The sequence below is a fragment of the Muscardinus avellanarius genome (genome assembly GCF_963383645.1).
Source record: "Muscardinus avellanarius genome assembly, chromosome: 4".
NCBI lineage: Eukaryota > Metazoa > Chordata > Mammalia > Rodentia > Gliridae > Muscardinus > Muscardinus avellanarius.
This window is the reverse complement of record NC_137789.1, coordinates 114,505,875-114,525,598: the sequence shown is the minus strand read 5'-3', so window position 1 is coordinate 114,525,598 and position 19,724 is coordinate 114,505,875. Positions and strand designations below refer to the sequence as shown.

The 19,724-nt window shown below is 35.3% G+C and overlaps 1 protein-coding gene across 2 annotated transcripts in view; it reads left to right on the top strand.

The window, feature by feature from the left end:
• Positions 1-19,724, top strand: part of CTNNA3 (catenin alpha 3) — a gene marked incomplete at both ends in the record, with an annotated part of 1,656,346 nt that overhangs the window by 1,309,223 nt on the left and 327,399 nt on the right. For both annotated transcript variants that reach the window (XM_080694112.1, XM_080694111.1), the window contains one exon: positions 19,070-19,221. In XM_080694112.1, the coding sequence (XP_080550238.1) occupies positions 19,070-19,221 (152 nt within the window). The remainder of the gene's footprint in view (positions 1-19,069; positions 19,222-19,724) is intronic.

Here is a 19,724-nt window from a genome sequence, read left to right as displayed (position 1 = left end):
ACTGTGGGAAATACACACAATGGAATTCTATTCAGCCATAAAGAAGAACAAAATTATATTATTTGCAAGAAGATGGAAAGCCCTGGAGAACATTATGTTAAGTGAGATCAGCCAAGCACAGAAAGAGAAGGTACATATGTTTCCTCTAATATGCCCAAACTAGGAAACACAGAGGATACCTGTGGGACTCCAGATAATGGAGGGGAAATATCAGCAAAGTTTGAATGGAAAGATAGGAGAGGAGGAAGGCTGATCTTGATTAATGAGGGTCTACATCTGAACATGTGTAAAATTATGGATATGACATGGTTAACCTGGATAACCATTGGTGGGGGTGCAGGGAAAATGGGGGTGGGGGGGAAAGGGCACCAAATATAGTTTAAATGTGTACTATTTATGTGCAATAAAAATTGTTAAAAGAAAAATAAAAAATGTCTATAGCTAATATAATATTTATCTTTATCTTTTCTATTCTATATAGAACCATATTCAAATATTTAGCTAATACTACTGGTACTTACTTTTATTTATAAATACTATTCTGCATTAGTAATTAGATATAAGAACATTTTATATTATATATCAACTTTCTGTAGGAAAAATAAATATTATTATACTACTCCCCCCTAATTTTAACTCTATGAATATGTGCCATGTACATATCAATCTTTCTTATAATCAAAAGTTATGTCTTGATTACACTGATTACATATTTATTTTTATTTTTAAAATTTTATTTATATGTGGAACATACTGAAAATGGTCTACATTTGGACTGTGCTTGGTGCCCCCCAATTCCCCTTCCCTCCCTCCTAACAATGAATGTCCACGTTAAGCATGCTATATTCATACTTTTACACATATTTGAGTGTAGCTCCTCCATTAATCAATCTCAGCCTTCTTCCTCTCTTCTCTTTCCATTCTAGCTTTGCTGAGATTTCCCCTTCATTTTCTGGAGTCCCTCTGGTATCCCCAGTGCTCCTGAGTTTGGGCATATTAGAGAAAACATGTCTCTTCTCATTCTGTGCTTGGCTGATCTAACTTAATATAATGTTCTCGAGATCTTTCCACCTTCTTGTGAATGGCATGATTTTGTTTTTTTTTTTTTAAAGCTGAATAGAATTCTATTTTGTGTAGTTTTTATAATTTTGCAATCCATTCACCTCTTTCTTTTTTTTCTTCTTCTTCTTCTTCTTCTTCTTCTTCTTCTTCTTCTTCTTCTTCTTCTTCTTCTTCTTCTTCTTCTTCTTCTTCTTCTTCTTCTTTTTTGGTGGTCCTGGGGATGGAACCCTTCTACCTCTGGGCTACACTCCCAGAACTATTTTATATTTTATTTGGAAACAGGGTCTCTTAAGCCAGCAAGGCTGGCTTTGAACCTGAGCTATCCTTCTGTCTCCACCTCCCAAGGATGGGGATTACAAGTGTGTACCACTACACCTGGCTCAATTCATCTCTTGATGGAAATCTAGGTTGATTCTATATTTTGGCTATTATTAATTGTGTTGCTAAGAACATAGGTATGCACATGTTACTCTAGTTCTCTGATTTCAACTTTTTTGAAAAAATACCCAGGAGTGATAGAGCTGATCATATGGTGGATCTATTCCCAGTTTTCTAAAGAATCTCCACACTGATCTCCATAGCAGCTAAACTAGTTTGCACTCCCACCAACAATGTAAAAGAGTTCCTCTTTCCTCACATCCTCGCCAGCATTTGTTGTCATTTGACTTCTTGATTGGGGTTAGATAGAATCTCAGTGTAGTTTTGATTTGCATCTCCCTGATGGCTAATGATGTAGAACATATTTTCATGTATCTATTGGCCTTTTGTATCTCTTCTTTTGTGAAGTGTCTATTCAGTTCAGTTGCCCATTTCTTGATTGGGTTATTTGTTTTGCTAATATAGAGTCTTTTGAGCTCTTTGTATATTGAGCATATTCGCTCTCTATCAGAGTGGTGCCTGGTAAAGATCTTCCATTCTGTAGGTTTTCTCTTTAGGTTCTTGGTGGTTTCCTTTGATGAGAGGAAACTTTTTCGTTTGATGTCATCCCACTTGTTAATTCTTGCTTTAATTTCCTGTGCTTTGGAGGTCTTGTTGAGAAAGTTACTGCCTGTGCCTGTAAGTTGGAGTGTTGAGCCTATGTTCTCCTTTAATAACTTCACAGTCTCTGGTCTAATTTTTAAGTCTTTGATCCATCTCATGTTGATTCCTGTGCATGGTGAGAGGTAAGAATCACATGGTATCGATAGATGCTAAAAAAGCATTTGACAAAATCCAACACCCATTTATGTTAAAAACACTGCAGAAAACTGGAATAAAAGGAACATATTCCAATGCCGTTAAGGCAATATAGAATAAACCCAAAGCCAACATCATATTGAATGGGGAAAATTGCAAGAATTCCCTCTAAAATCAGGAGGAAGACAAGGATGCTCAGTATCACCACTGCTTTTCAATATAGTCCTTGAAACTTTGGCCACAGCATAAGACAAGAGAAGGATATCAAAGGAATTCAAATAGGAAGAGAGGAATTAAAACTGTTCTTATTTACAAATGACATTATCCTTTATCTAGAAGACCCAAAGAACTCAACCAACAGGCTTATGGAGATGATTAACCAATTCTGCAAAGTTGCAGGATACAAAATCAACATAAAGAAACCAGTTGCTTTTCTTTATGCCAACAGTGAATCCACAATGAATGAAATAAAGAAAACAATTTCATTCACTATAACCTAAAAACCAATAAAATACCTAACCAAAGATGTAAAAGACCTCTACAAAGAAAACTATAAAACATTCAAGAAAGAAATTGAAGAAGACCTTGGGAGATGGAAAGATCTCCCATGCTCATGGATATACAGAATAAATATCATCAAAATGGCTATTCTGCCAAAAATGATCTATATTTTCAATGCAATTCCTATTAAAATACTAACTACATTCTTCATAGACCTAGAAAAATCAGTCATGAATTTTATATGGAGAAAGAAAAGATCCAGAATAGCCAAAGCTATTCTCAGCAGGTAGAACCATGCAGGAGGCATCACAATTCTGGACTTCAAATTATACTATAGAGCAATAGTAGTAAAAAACAGCATGGTATTGGCACAACAGACATACTGACCAGTGGAACAGAATAGAAGATACAGAAACAAACCCAAACACCTCTAGTCAATTAATCTTTGACAAAGGGGCCAAACTCATACTCTGGAGAAAAGACAGCCTTTTCAACAAATCTTTCTGGGAAAACTGGCTATTCATTTGTAGAAAGATGGTACCTTCCAATTTTTAGAGTTGTTAGGGCTTTGAAAATATCTGAGCACAATAAAACACATATGGTTAGAGACATGTATCTCTAAAACAGGTATTCTAAAGTGTTAGCATGTCCAACAGACAAGATTGCCTAATATAGCTAGAAACATGTGTGGGCTGGTGATCAGAGAAAAATTTTACAAAGGAACTGACACCTAAACTGAATTTGAAGAATGAATAGAAAGTTACGAGGTTGACAGATTTGGAAAAAATTCTCCACTTACACATATAATTAGAAACAACTGAACAAAGAGAATTGGAGTTTGGAAAGTTAAAATCAACTCTATTTCTTCTCACCAAGAAACCTCCAGCAACATGTGAAAGGCCACTATAATACAATAGATCCAAGAAAGATTCATAGTCTACTAGATGTTCCCCACCCTGTATACCTCAGATTTTTTTTTTGTGGGTCTGGGGATGGAACCCAGGGGCATTCGACCTCCAAGATACACCCTCAGTCCTATATTTTATTCTTTATTCTGAAACAGGGTCTCACTAAGTTGCAGAGGGCCTCACTAAGTAGCTGAGGCTTCCCATGAACCATGATCCTTGGTATCAGCCTCCAAATGCTGGGTTTACAAGTGTGTGCCACCATGCCCTGCTTACCTCAGATTTCTAAAGATTCCTTTCTTCTTTTTTTAAATTTTTTATTGGTGTATTGTAGTCATACATCTTAATGGAATAAAAGACTAGTGAATACTTATCTTTCTTCTAAAATTTCTTCCCTGTTTTATGGCCCAAGATACCCTCTGAACACTGAATTACATTTTGTTAGAATCACAGATCTTAGAATTCTATTACATCTCTGTTTTTTTTTTTCCTGTATTCTTTTCTTACATATATTTCTCTTGATGGGAGAAATAGGATAAATTTTGGACTGTGTTTGAACAACGGATGAGATGGTTGGTCATTCTTTTTTATGCTTTTATTGACATATTATAGTCTCACATCATCTTAATGCCATCACCTGGTGGGCTTTTCTTCAGCTCCCTTTCTGTTCACCTCCATTTACATTCAGGCTATTAGGATTGCCACTGGTATTCCCACATAAGTATACAATGATGATGGAAGTGATACCTTCACTGATCCTCTCCCCTCTTCCCCTAAACTATACCCCTAGTACCACTGAAGTATATTCTTAATTATCTCAAGCCTCTCTGATATCTCAATTACTCTCTAGCTTCTACCTATGAGAAAAAAACATATACCCCTTCACTTTCTGTCACTGGCTAATCTCACTTAGCATTATGGTCTCCAGGTTTTTCCATTTTTATGCAAATGGCATAATTTTTCTTCTTTATTGCTGAGTAAAATTCCATGTTATTTATATCCTATAATTTTGTAATTTGTTCATCTTTTGATGGATATCTAGTTTGGTTTCACAATTTAGCTATTGTAAATTGTGCTACTATAAACATGATTAATGCATATATTACCATTATTTTCTGATTTCATCTTTTTGGAAAGATATGAAAAAGTGGTATAGCTGAATCATATAGTGGATCCACTATCAAATTTTCTGAGAACTCTCCATAGTTATCTCCATAGTGGCTGCACTAATTTGTAATCCCACCCAAACTGTAATAGAGTTTCTATTTCCCCACATTCTCACCAGTATTGTTGTTTGACTTCTTGATTATTGCATTCTGACTAGGGTTGAATGGAATCTCACTGTAGTTTTGATTTGCATATTCCTGATTGTTAATGGTATTGAACATTTTTAATATATTTATTGGCTATATCTCTTTTCATGAATTATCTATTTAGATCAGTTGCCAATTTCTTGATTGAGTTTTGTTATGATTCCTTTTTTGTGTGTGTGGTACTGGGTTTCCTGGAAACCCTTCTACCTCCAGGGTACACTCACAGACATCATTCATACATATATATATATATATATATATATATATATATATACACACACACACACATACATATATACACATTATATATACATTATATATACATTATATATACATTATATATACCATATATACCATATATACCATATATATACCATATATATACCATATATATATATATAATTTTTTTTTTAATTTGGAAACAGGGTCTCTTAAGCCAGCATGGCTGGCTTCGAACTTGTGTGATCCTCCTGTATCTGCCTCCCAAGTGCAGGAATTACAAGTGTGCGACACCATGCCTGGCTTGTTATAATTGTAAATAAAGAAAAATTGACAGTCCAAATTAGTCAAGATGAAAGATAAAACTTATCCATGATTTTACCCCAAAGGACTATTGTATATGCTGCATATTTCTGACAGATATTAGAAAGGAGGAGGGAATATGCCTTCCAGAAAATCAAACTGTAAAATATTGAATATGAGTGCTAAAAATAAATGGAATATCTAGAATGCCAAGGCATTGTTATTGAGAGTAAAACAAAAATTCTAATCATTTTGGACATATATTTAAAACATGGCATATGTGTATAGACTATGGCCCAGGATTTCCACTCATACATAAATTAACTGCAAATATATGTATATGGCCACATAAAGACATATACTAACATAGTAACACTTTACGTAATAGTCTGAAATTGGAGATTTTCCAAATTCCAATTAGCTATAAAATGATAAATAAATTGTAGTAATATTGTGCAATGACATGCTATACAACAATGAAAATGGAAAATCTAATACTATACATGACATTGTGAGACAAATCACAAAAATTTATGGTGTAAAGCAAGATATAAGATACATTATGTTTATGATATATATAATGCTTATATTTGCATAAACCAGAACTGACTAAACTAATCCATCCTCTTATAAATTACAGATCTCTTAGCATAGTAATTATTCATTGGAAATAAATTACTGCAGAACTTAAAAGCTTACAATAGCAAGCATTTATTATTTTTCATACTTCTCTGGAAGTCAGAAATCCAGAAATGGATTCATTGGGTTGTTCTGGCTCAGGGTGTCTCATGACATTTCCATCAACATATCATCACAGGCTGCAGTTATCTGAAGGCTTGAGTGAGCTAGAGGACTCAACTACAAGTTCACTAAAATTGAGCTTTTAGCATTAATCCTCATATCCTAGGTAGCTGTTGACTAGCAGATTAATTTTTTCTTACCATTTGAATCTTTCTATAGGCTATTAACAACACAAGAGCTCAAATTCCTAGAGCAAGTAATATGCAAGAGAAAGTGACCATGATAGAATCTGCAGTGTCCTTAACCTAGCCTGGAAAGTAATATTTCACAATTTGTCATAATATTTTGGTCATGCAGATCTGGTAACCTTAATACCAAAAGGCTGGAATCTCTGAAGACTCAGCCTGGTAAAAGTTTAAACTGATGAATTTTGATAAGTTTGATGGTATAAACATTGGTACTGATAATTTAAATATTTGAAAATTCTTACAGAAAAATATAGAAATTAAGACATGGGAGTAGGGGAGGATTTTACCCAGGAGAATTCTACCTTCAAGTTTCAGTCCCAGCCCTATTTTTCCATTTCTTTTCATTTGAAACAGGAACTCACTAAAATGCTGGGTTTTGCTGAACTGCTAAGACTGGCAATGAACCTCTAATCCTTTTTTTTTTTTTTTTTTTTTTTTTTTTTTTTAAATTTTCAGTACTGGGAATGGAACCCAGGGGCAGTGTACCTCAAAGGTACATTCCTGGCCCTATGTTTTAGTCTTTTTATTTTTTTAAACAGAGTCTCATTGAGTTGTGAAGGGCTTCACTATGTAGCTGAGGCTGTCTGTGAACCGTAATCCTCTGGTCTCTTCTATAATCCTTTATTTCTCAGCCTACTAAGTACTGAGATTACAGGCATGTACCACTGCACTTGGTAGTAGCCATATTTTAAAAGGGCAATTTATTATCTTTATAAAAATGGTCCATTACAGAACAAAGGTCATCACATAATATAATTTGGCAAAGGTTCAACTGTATTTATTTATTTATTTATTTTATTTTGTATGTGTGTATGATACTTGAGATTGAACCCAGAACAAGTTCAACTTTAAATAAATAAATAATAATATTCATTTAAATAATTATTATATAAACACATAGGAAATTAAGTGTAAAGAAGTGTGATAGAGCTAAATATTTTTCTTATATTAAGATATTATTGAGCTTGGTGTGTTGGCACACTCCTGAATTCTAGTAGTAGGTAAGCTGAGACAGGATGATAGCAGGTCCCAGGTTAGCTTCAGCAATTTATTAAGACCCAATTTCAAAATTAAAAATTAAAATAGAGTTTAGGGTATAACTCAGAGGAAGAATGTCTCTGGGTTTAATCCCCAGTAATACACACACAAACACACACACATATACACACAAATACACATGCACATGCACACACATACAAAAATATTTAAATCAAAGGCTGTATTTAATGTTAATGTTAGTTTAGACATATAAAAATGTTTAAAGATTTAGCTGTAGGGAAAAGAGGTAATTTTCTAAGTCATTAGATAGACAGACTCAAAAGTGGACAGTCAGACTAATTAAGTAATCAGTTTTAGATGTAGAAAAATTATTCTGCCATAGGAAATATAAAGCCATGTCTTAAAGTCCTTTCTTCCCATTGTTTTTATTCTTGCATTCTGGAGATTTTCCAGATGCTTGAAAGATAGAAGCAAGTTCTAATAAGTAGACCATAAGTGCTGGTCTTGTTAACTGTGTGATGTGCTACAGCAAGGAGCATAAGTCAGTGCCTTATGACACACCATTTGACAAGTGGCAAGATCTTCCTCAGCCATTGAGCTGCCTGACAGATAATCTGTGAAGATCAAACACAGTCCTGTCGTATAATACTCTCTCCTCAAATAATAATGATGCAAGAACCACAATGATCAATGGTTCTTAAATAATGGGGAAACTTGGAGGGTATAAAATATTTTTAGAAGTTATTCTCCTCTTAATTGTACTTTTGTATATCATTAATTCATCCCCAGTTGCTTAGCATGACATAAGAAATGATGACAGCATGATAGGAACTTTCAAAAACAAATTTTCCTATTATTAGTAATTTCCAAAGATGATAATATAATTAGAGATATTTGAATACAAGTTTTATTAATGGTAGAAAATATAACATGGTGACATCATTTCAGATCATTACCTATAATGAGTCTAAGTTCTTTTCTGACCTACTTAATTTGATGATTTTGTATCCTCACCTACTTTTGAATGCACATAATAAATTTAGAAAGGATTAAGAACGGATAAAATATTCTTGGGTTACTACCAGAGAGAGGCTCAAGGCTTAGGAGAATTTGGCTCTATAGGTCTGTTAACCTCATTGTGAGAAAATTAGCATTAATTTTCCCAGCAGCACTGTAATTTAGAAACCCCAAGGACTTGACTTATAATAGAAGGCAGTGTGACTATAGGGTTCAGAGAGCAGACTGTTTAGTCTCAATGACCTGCCCTTCAGTTATTAGATACATGACCCTGGTTTCCTCATTGGTTCATTTTGGTAAAGTAATAGTTCCAGCCTCACAGGAATGTTGTAAGGATTACATTAGACATGCATATGAAATGTTTAGCATAGTGCAAAGGTAACACAATGAATGCTAGTTATAATTATGTATATTCTAAATAAAGTCAGTAGAGAAAGTATAGACTTTAAAAGAGTTCAGAAGAGGTTTGGAGTTTAGTAAGAATAGACAAAGGCCATCATTGTTTAATAAATCTGCTCTTCAAAGCTCAGAGCATTTTATTCTACCTGACATTTCACCTGATTATAATTCATTTTTAGATGCCCCTTTTTGATCAGTGATTGTAAAGAAGGACAGTATATTATGTGAAAACTCATTCTCTTGATGCACAAATAGATTATGAATTAAAGACAGGTTTGTCAATTTATTATTTCTTCTAAATTGTTATTTACTGGCTAATTATGTTCACATTGTATTTTCTCAAACTCATTAAAATTTACTCATAGTATAATCCATTTAACTATATATATTCAAACTATAAGTGAAACATACCCACAGTTGATGTTTAAACTAATTAACTAATTAAATAAAAATGTATACCATATCAGCTTGTAATAGTTCATTTGTGCCATTAGAGTGAAAAGTTGTACTTTCTATCTGTACTTTAGAAATTAAACCCTTGCTTGTGAAAGAGTTTAATTGGAGCCAATATTTGTTTATTAATATAAGGTCCTTAGATTAGTGTAAATGAAATTATGTTGTGATAATGAAAGGATATTATCATATTTTCCTTAAAATATCCTCAGTCTTCTAGGCATTATCTCACATGACAGTGAAAATGAGACCTTTATATTATTTTGTGCTCCTTATTCCCTTCCTCCCTCCTTTCTTCTTTCCTTTCTTTCTACTCTCTCTCCTCTTCATCTTTTATTTTGCCAAAAATTATATAGGAAGATGATGAAAGTAGGTTCACTATTGTGGAGATGATAAGAGATTTAAAGTGTCAATATCAGAACTCATTCATGAAACAACTTGGCCAGTGTTTTGTGACAAATATTACTATACTTAATGCTAAGAGTGGGTTTTATTAATAAGATTATCTTTAAGTCTGGAGAATGAACAGAATTTAGGCAGGGACAGGACTATGCCATGGACTTGAATAGAATATGATGATGGCCAGACACAGTGGGACTAAAAGTTGGCAATATATTTAGGATATATTTAGATGGTGGAATAGATTGAAATCAGTGAGTATGTAGATTTAGAAGAAAAAGTAGAGTAGAAGGTCAAAGAAAATAACTTTTTGATGAATAACTGGGCCCCAAAATAGAAGATTCCTGTGGTTTGAATATGGTTTATTCCCTCCAAAGGGGCCAACTGGGACTTTAAGAGGTGATTAGTGCTCTTCCCTCATTAGTGGATTGGATCATTAATCCATCAAATAGTGGATATATGACTTAAAGTATTATCTTAAGAATGAGTCTGCTATAAAAGCCAAGTTGGCTAGGTGTCTTGCATGTTCCTTGTCTCTTGTATGTTAACACCATGAGGCACCTCAGGATTCTGCCATCAAGAAGGCATCACTGCACATGATCCCTTGATCTTGAGCAAGAACCATGGTCAAAATAAGCTTCTTTTCTTTGTAATTAACCCAGTGTGTAATATTGGGTTATTAGAAGCAGTATCTGGACCAAAACAAATATAGTAAAGGAAAATAAGTTTTTTGGGGGTAACAAATAATGTATTTTGATTTAAATGAGATGGTTTTGAGGTGTTAGAAAATGTTGACATGGAATTCCTGGAAGATGGTGACCGAGAAAAGTGTTTACAAGTCTCACTAACAATTGATCTCTATTACGAGAAAATCAGTGCTTTTCATAGCCAGAAAATACCACCAGAAGAGAAACAAAAACTGTAAATACAAGGAACAGAGAGAAGGAAGGCTAGAAGAACGGCCAGACGCCAGAAAGGAAACCAGCCCGCAACCGGTGGCCGAGCCACACCGGCGCCATCTTCCCTTGCAGCGCCAGGCTCAAGAGAGGAGGGGGACTGAGAACGGAGCTTAGAACAAGAGAGGAGATATGTTGACCTAATGGCCGAGGGTACAGCAGCAGCACCATACTACCAGTGGCGGCAGAGAATTCACCAGAAGGCTCCACATCAGCACACTCAACAACCCACCAGGCTCCAGAGAGGAGGGGTGGACAGGGAGCTGAAGTGAGCAGCTGCGGAATAACCAGGTGGAATTCAGAAGTTTTTTTCAGCACAAGGAGCATCTAAAGCTCCCAGGGGCCAGGTTCAGCATGCTCTCCAGAGACTCTGAGTGGAGCTCAAAAGCAGAAAAGAAATACACCAGCCTCACAGCCAAGGGTGTGGCAGAGGCACCATATTGTCAGCGGCAGTGGCAGCGAGTTCACTAAGTCCATGACAGCTCCAGATCAGCACACTTGACAACCGTGAGTCACATTGCGGCCCCTAAAAGAGAAATCCCAGTACTGCACACCCAGGGACCTGCATGCTTTTATTATCTCCGTGGATCTGGGGTATTGCAGTCCAAACCAGTGAAGGAGTAGCGGTGGTAGAGATACAACATGCTAGTTGCTGGTCCCCATGGGAAAACACCCTGCCTGGCATGCCCATGATCTTGCACAACCTCGATTAACTCCCTGGGTCTGAGACTTAGTGATACAACTCAGTAAAGGAGTAGTGGTGACTGAGATTACCACTCGAGATCAGAGCACCCAAAGTGAAGTTTTAATAACCCAGGGAAGAACCCAGAGAAGGCACAAACTTCTGAAATCATGGGAAAGAGGAACAACAATGGAGTAATGAATGCCCACAGCCCCACAACATCAGAACCTGATAACACAGAAATTCAGAGATCTCCAGAAGATCATATCAGGAAAATAACTGTAGAAATAATACAGGACCTTTGAAAAGAATTCAGAGAGAGTCTAAAAGAGATAAAGAATGCAATCATTGAAGCACAGGTCTCAATTCAAAGATTAGACCACATGGAGAATAGAATCTCGCTCCTAGAAGATGCTAACTCCAAAAATGAATGCATAGTTTATAATTTAGAAAAAATAATTTGACAGCTAGAATTTGACATTGAAGAAATATGGGCCCATTTTAAGAGAGCTAACCTAAGAATAATTGGAATAGAGGAGGGAATAATTGGAATAGAGGAGGGAATAATTGGAATAGAGGAGGGAAAAGAAGGTGAAACCAAAGGGATCAATAATTTCTTCAAGGAAGTAATAGAAGAAAAATTTCCAAACATAGAGCAAGAGGTCATTACACAGGTCCAGGAAACTTACAGAACTCCCTTTAGACAGGATCAGAGAAGAGGTTCCCCACACCCCATAATTGTCAAAATGACTAATGTGGGGGCCAAGCAGAGAATCTTAAAGGCAACAAAAACAAAAGGCCAAGTGACATTCAGAGGCAAACCAATTAGAATCACTGCAGACTTCCAAGACCAAGTCATGAAAGCCAGAAGGGCTTGGAGTAACATTCAAAATGCTGAAAGAAAACAACTTCCAGCCAAAAATTTCCTACCCAGCAAAACTATCTATCATCAAATTAGATGGGGAAATAAGAAGCTTCCATGACCAACAGAAACTGAAGAAATTTATGTCTTCAGAACCAGCGCTAGAGAAAATAGTCAAGGAGATAAACTACAAAGAAGAAACAGGTAATACATGCCAGAACCAAAGAAACAAGATTTTCCATCCAGCAGACAACTAAACAAAGAAGAGTAAACAGTATCTCAAACAAAAATAAAATCTTAACATGTTAAGAATTAAAAAATTATCTCTCAATAATCACACTGAATGTAAATGGCCTGAACTCCTGAATAAAAAGACATAAAGTGGCAAAATGGATTAAAAACCAGAATCCATCCATCTGCTGCTTACAAGAAACACACCTTACAAGTAAAGATAGGAACAAACTCAAGTTAAAGGGCTGGAGCAAGGTAATCCATGCTAATGGAACTCAAAGGCAAACAGGAGTAGCAACTATGATATCAGAAAAGTTAGACTTCAAACCCAAACTTATTAGAAGAGACAAAGGTTATAGATTACTGGTGAAATGAATAATCCAGGAAGAGGAAATACTAATAATCAACATCTATGCCCCAAACATAGGTGCAGCTACTTTTTGTGACATTAAGTCACAGATAAATTCCAATACAATAATACTGGGAGACTTCAACACATCTCTCACAACATTAGACTGATATTCCAGACAAAGGGTCAATAAAGATGCCTCACAACTAAAGAACACCATTAATCAAATGAACCTATTGGACACATACAGAATATTTCACCCAACAACGGCAGAGTTTACATTGTTCTCAACTGCTCATGGAACCTTCTCCAAAATAGATCACATCCTGGGAAACAAAATGATCACTAGCATATTTTAAAAATGTTACATACTTCCCTGTTTCATTTCAGATCATAATGGAATGAAACTAGAAATCAACCATAACAAGACCCAGAGAAAGTACATAAACATGTGGAGATTGAACACCACACTTCTGAATGAAGACTGGGTCATAGAAGATGTAAGAGGTGAAATCAAGAAATTTCTAGAAACAATTGAAAATAAAGATACAATGTATCAAAACCTCTGGGACACTTTGAAGGCAGTATAAACACAAAAATTTATAGCACTGAGTGCCCACATAAGGAAAACAGAAAATCTTCAAATAAATAAGCTAATGACACACCTCAAAGCCCTTGAAAGCAGGAAAAATTGAACCCCAAAGCCAGTAGAAGACAGGAAATTATTAAAATTAGAACAGAAATTAATGAAATAGAGAATTAAAAAATACAGAGAATCAACAAAACCAAAAGCTGGCTTCTGGAAAAAATTAACTAGATAGACAAACCACTAGCCACCGTAACTAAAAAAAAAAAAGAGAGAGAATCAACCCAAATTATGAAGATAAGAGATTAAAAGGAGACATTACTACTGACAGTGTAGAGATCCAGAGGATTATCAGAAACTACTTTGAAAAACTATACTCCAACAAAATGGATGGTTTCCCAAGTGAATTCTATAAAACCTTTATAGAAGAGCTAACCCCAATGATTCTCAAACTATTTTGTAAAATAGAAAGAAGTGGGACTCTCCCAAATACATTCTATGAAGCCAACATCACACTTATAACCAAACCAAATAAAGATAGTTCAAGGAAGGAAAACTACAGGCTTATATCTCTGATGGACTTGGATTCAAAACTAATAAACAAAATACTAGCAACACATATTCAAAACCACATCAAGAAAATCATACACCATGACCAGGTAGGGTTCATCCCAGGGATGCAAGGCTGGTTCAACATGCGAAAATAATTCCATGTAATTCACCATATAAACAAAATCAAAGACAAAAATCACATGATCATTTCAATAGACGCTAAAAAGGCATCTGATAAAATCCAACATCCATTTATGATAAAAAACACTGCAGAGAATTGGAATAGAAGGAACATATCTCAACATCATTAAAGGCAATCTACAATAAGCCCACTGTCAACATCATATTAAATGGGGAAAAACTTCAAGAATTCCCCCTAAAAACAGGAATGAGACAAGGATGTCCATTATCACCTCTTCTCTTCAATATAGTACTAGAGACTCTAGCCAGAGCAATAAGGCAAGAAAAGGAAATCAAAGGAGTACAAATAGGAAAGGAAGAACTCAAATTTTCACTATTTGCAGATGACATGATACTATATTTAGAAAACCCAACAAACTCAACCAAAAGGCATATAGAACTGATCAGCAAATTCAGCAAAGTATCTGGATACAAAATCAAACTTAAAAAATCAGAAGCTTTCCTGTACATCAACCATAAATCCACTGAAAAAGAAATTCAGAAAACACTTCCACTCAGGATCTCCCACAAAAAAAAAATAAAATACTTAGGAATAAACTTAACAAAGGAGGTAAAAGACCACTACAAAAAAAATTATAAATTATTGAAAAAAGAAATCAAAGAAGATCTTAGCAGATGGAAAGATCTGCCATGTTTATGGATTGGCAGAATAAATATCATTAAAATGGCCATCCTGCCAAAAATGATCTACAAATTTAATGCACTGCCCACTAAACTACCAAGATCATTCCTCACAGACATAGAAAAATCAGTCCTTAAATTTATTTGGAATAACAGAAATCCCAGAATAGACAAAGTAGTTCTCAGTAACAAAAACCATGCAGGAGGAATCATACTACCTGACTTTAAACTATACTACAAAGCCATTGTAATAAACAGCATGGTACTGGCACAAAAACAGATACATAGTCCAGTGGAGCAGAATAGAAGATGCAGAAACAAGTCCACACACTTTCAGCCAAGTGATTTTTGACAAAGGGGCCAAAAACATACACTGGAAAAAAGATAGCCTCTTCAACAAATGGTGCTGGCAAAACTGGTTAACCATATGCAGAAAATTGGAAATTAATCCCACTTTCTCATCCTGCACAAGAGTCAATTCAAGATGGATCAAAGACTTGGAAATCAAACCAGAGACCTTGAAGCTCCTTGAAGAAGGCATAGGTCCAACACTGCAACACATAGTCACAGATAAAATCTTTCTCATCAAGACCCCAAAGGCACAACAGATTAAAAGCCAAATCAATAAGTGGGATTGCATGAAACTGAAGAGCTTCTGTTCAGCAAAGGAAACTGTCAAGAACCTCAGTCGAGAGCCAACAGAAGGAGAGAAGATTTTTGCCCCTTACCCCTCTGATAAAAGACTAATATCTAGAATATAGAGAGAACTCAAGAATCTTAACACTAAGAAAACAGCATCCAATAACAAAATGGGCAAGTGAAATAAATACACACTTCATGAAAGAAGAAATTCAAATGTCCAATAAATGCATGAAAAAATGCTCAACATCACTGGCAATCAGTGAGATGCAAATCAGAACTACCCTGGGATTTCACCTAACTCCAACTAGAATGGCCATCATTCAAAACACAAACAACAACAGATGCTGGCGAGGATGTGGAGAAGTGGGAACTCTAAAACATTGTTGGTGGGATTGCAAATTAGTGCAACCACTTTGGAAAACAGTATGGAGAATCCTCAGAAGAATGGGAACAAATCTACCATTTGATCCAGCAATACCACTGTTGGGTATCTACCCAAAAGAAAAGAAACCAAACTACCAAACTAATGCATGTGTATCTATGTTCATAGCTGCACAATTCACCATAGTCAAACTATGGACCCAGCCAAGATGTCCATCAACAGGTGGATGGATTACAAAACTGTGGGATATGTACACAATGGAATTTTACTCAGCCATTAAAAAAACTCAATTACATCATTTTCAGGGAAATGGATGGAACTGGAGGACATTATGCTAAGTGAGATTAGTCAGTTACAAAAAATAAGAAATCAGATTCTTTCTCTAATATGTGAAAGCTAAGGAGAAAAGGGTCATAGGAGATAGTCTAGATGAAAAAGGAAATCCTATAGAGGAGCAAAGAAGACAACCTAAAGGAGGAGAAAGGAGGGCGGAAGAAGGAAAATCTCTAAAACAAACAATGTAGTTAAACATATCAACGTCAACCTCTAAACCAAGCAAGGGAGGCAGGGATGAGAAGGGAATGGGGTGGGAATTGGGTAGGGGTTAAATCAGTGATGTGCACATGTATGTACACACAAGTTTTTTACCCCAATATGTTGTATGAATGTAATGTACCAATAAAAAATTTTAAAAAAGAAAATGTTGACATAGAATTTCCAGTAGATGCTTGGATCCACTGTTCTGGCATTCAAGAAGTAGGTCCAGATTAGAGTCAAAACCCATGGAAGTCAGATCCATGCAGATGAGAACCTTGACTATTTGTCCTAGGCAAAGGGGTGTGTGTTTGCTGTCTCCTTGGGTCTGTTATCTCATCCACTGAAACTGAAAGTGATTTGATGGAGTGTATTACCCCATACAAGTTTCTGTGATGATAGCCTTATCTCCATTCTTCAAAATGGCCATTTCCTAGCTATGTGTGTTTACTGAACATTTGAAATCAGTGAGTGTGACAGAGGAAGTGAATATTAAGATTTAGTGTTAATAAATGTACTTCTTAATAACCACTTGTGGCAATGCCACTGCTTTTTTAGTGGATAGTGCTCACAGAAAATAAACAGAGGAAAGGAGTGCAGTGGAAAATCTTGGCAGATACGATGGCTAAGTAGGATGTAGATGAGACATTTTAGTAGGTAGAGGACACAGGACTAGAAAAAAGTGTGTCACCCTCCACACTTTCCAACCTAATATGTGAAAGCTAGGGAGAAACGGGTCATAGGAGGAACTCTAGATCAAGAAGGAGATTCCATAGATGAGCAAATAAGGAGACCTGAGGGTATTGGAGACGGGAAGAGGTAAATTCTCTAATGCACATGATGTACTTAAAGAAACATATCAATGTCAGTCACTAAGCCAAGCATGGGACGGAGGGAGGGGAAGGAATGGGACAGGAATTGGGTAAGGGCTAATTGAGTGATATGTTCATGTATGTCTCCATCATCTTATATCCCATTAAGATGTATGACAACAATGCACCAATAAAAATTTAAACAAGAATCAATTAGTTAATAAATATTCTGATATTTTCAAATGTAAAAAAGAAAAGAAAAAGGGTGTGCCCATGTATTTCACCAACATTTCTCCATATCAAGAACATGGCAGATGGGATTGCAAGTGGGGTGGAATATGCCAGATAGAGAATGGGTAATACTTGTCTATATTTGCATGCTAGTTATAATGTTTCTTTCTTAAAGGCTTAAATCATTTGTCTCAAAATTAATTAGCTTTTTTGGTTTTACAGTACTGAGGATGGAACCCAAAGGCATTCTACCTAAAAGCTACACCCCCAGCCCTCTTTTCTATTCTTTCATTTGAAACAGGGTCTCATTGGTACCACTAATTAGCTGAGGCTGTTCACAAACCGTGATCCTCCTGTCTCAGCCTCACATAAGCTGGGATTACAAGTGTGCACCACCATGCCCAACACAAACTGATTAGTTTTTAACCTGTCTTCACATGGCACACAGGCTTCCTCAATGTAAAAAAGTATAATAGTGAAATGTAGAAATTCTAATTTTTAGTAGTTTGAATTCAAAACTTTGTTCTGCTATATATTAGAAAAATGACTCAGGGGGATTCTTAATTTCTTTAGTCTTAGTTATTCAATTATTTATTAACTGTAGGATAAGGTGCTATTTTAAGATTTAAATCATGTTGAACACTTAGAAAAGTACACTAAACATAGTAAGTGCCTAATATTATTATCATTTACCTTAAATTTTGGTAAATTTTTTTATTTGATGCTTATATTAAAACCTTAAAAAGATAATTCATAAATTGTCATTACCAATAACCTCCATACTTTTTGATATTTTAGAAATACTTTGCATAAGGCATTATCTATTTCTTTTCAATATTATTTTGATTACAGGGAAAACTTCAAAAGAATGTTTATAGTGTTTTATTGCTCATATAAGACAGAGTTAGTACATTAACTAATTTTATTTCTGTATAATGTCTTGAATATTAGGAATATTTTTTCTTTGTATATCTTATTTAGGGTGGCTACTAGATATTGAACCCAGGGGCATTCTACTTCCAAGATACAATTTGTGAGGGTCTTGCTAAGTTGATGAGACTAACTTTGAACCTTTCTGCCTCAGCCTCCCAAGTACAGGGGTTATAAGCACACACCACCATTCCCAGCTGGAATATCTTTGTATGCAATTCTAATTACTTTCACCACCAATTCTTTTTTTAATATCTCTGTGTTTATATTGGATAAGAAGTGACTATATGCTCTCTAAGCAAAAACAAAAATTACATAAAAGAGAAAGATACATTTTTTTGCAGTGCTAGGGATTGAACCCAGAGACATTCTACCTTCAAGGTATACCCTCATCCCAATATTTATTCTTTATTTTGAAACAAGTTCTCACTAAGTTGCAGAGGGCCTCACTAAGTAGCTGATGCTGGCCACGAACTTGTGATCCTCCTGTCCCTGCCTCCCACATACTAGATTTATAAGCATGGGCCACCATGCCCAAGCTGAAAGATAACTTTTAATATTTACATAAATATGTTTTGTATTGTCTTTGAGTCTATTTGCTTTTTGTAGATCCAAGATAGTTCTTCCATAAAGTGTTTATTGTGTACCTCTACATTTAAAATATGATCAAAAGTCAACTGATCACATTATATATTTGCTGGAAATTACAGAAAGCCAAAAATACAAAGAAAACAATCATTCTCTTTCTTGTTTCTTTGAACAGTAATTCCTGAGTTTGTGGCACAAGTGAATGTCGCCTTGGAAGCCTTAAACAAAAATTCATTGAATGTGGTGGATGATAATCAATTTGTGGACATCTCAAAGAAGATCTATGATACAATCCATGATATCAGATGTGCGGTCATGATGATTCGGGTAAGTTTTCCTTGAGTTATTTTGACGTTTTTCACCATCTGGAAGGCCTGGAATGATTGTAGGCAATGTTTTATTTCTATACTTTTATATCAGTGCTGAAATCCATTAGAACTTCAAAAATTTGTATGTATCCCCAAAGTCACATCTTCTATCACTAACTATACTTCTCCTTATGCATTTGATTATAACTTATGTAAATGAGCACATTAACTACAACATGTGCAAAATGATAAGATTCCTTGTGTGCAGGGGGTCTCAGAGCATGATCAGGAGCTAAACACAGATATATCAAGTAGTTTTCTTTAACAAATGGAAAGGATCTTTTTTACCACTCAATTGTAACTAATAAGAAAATATGTTAAAACAAGGGGTTTATGTGGTCAAATTCTCTCATCTCAGATCAGAAAAGAACAGTATTCTGTAAGAAATTTTACCAAGAGCTTCCAGAAATAAAGCTCTTGAACTGTTCCATCTAGAAGTTGTATACTAAGAAAATGCATGTC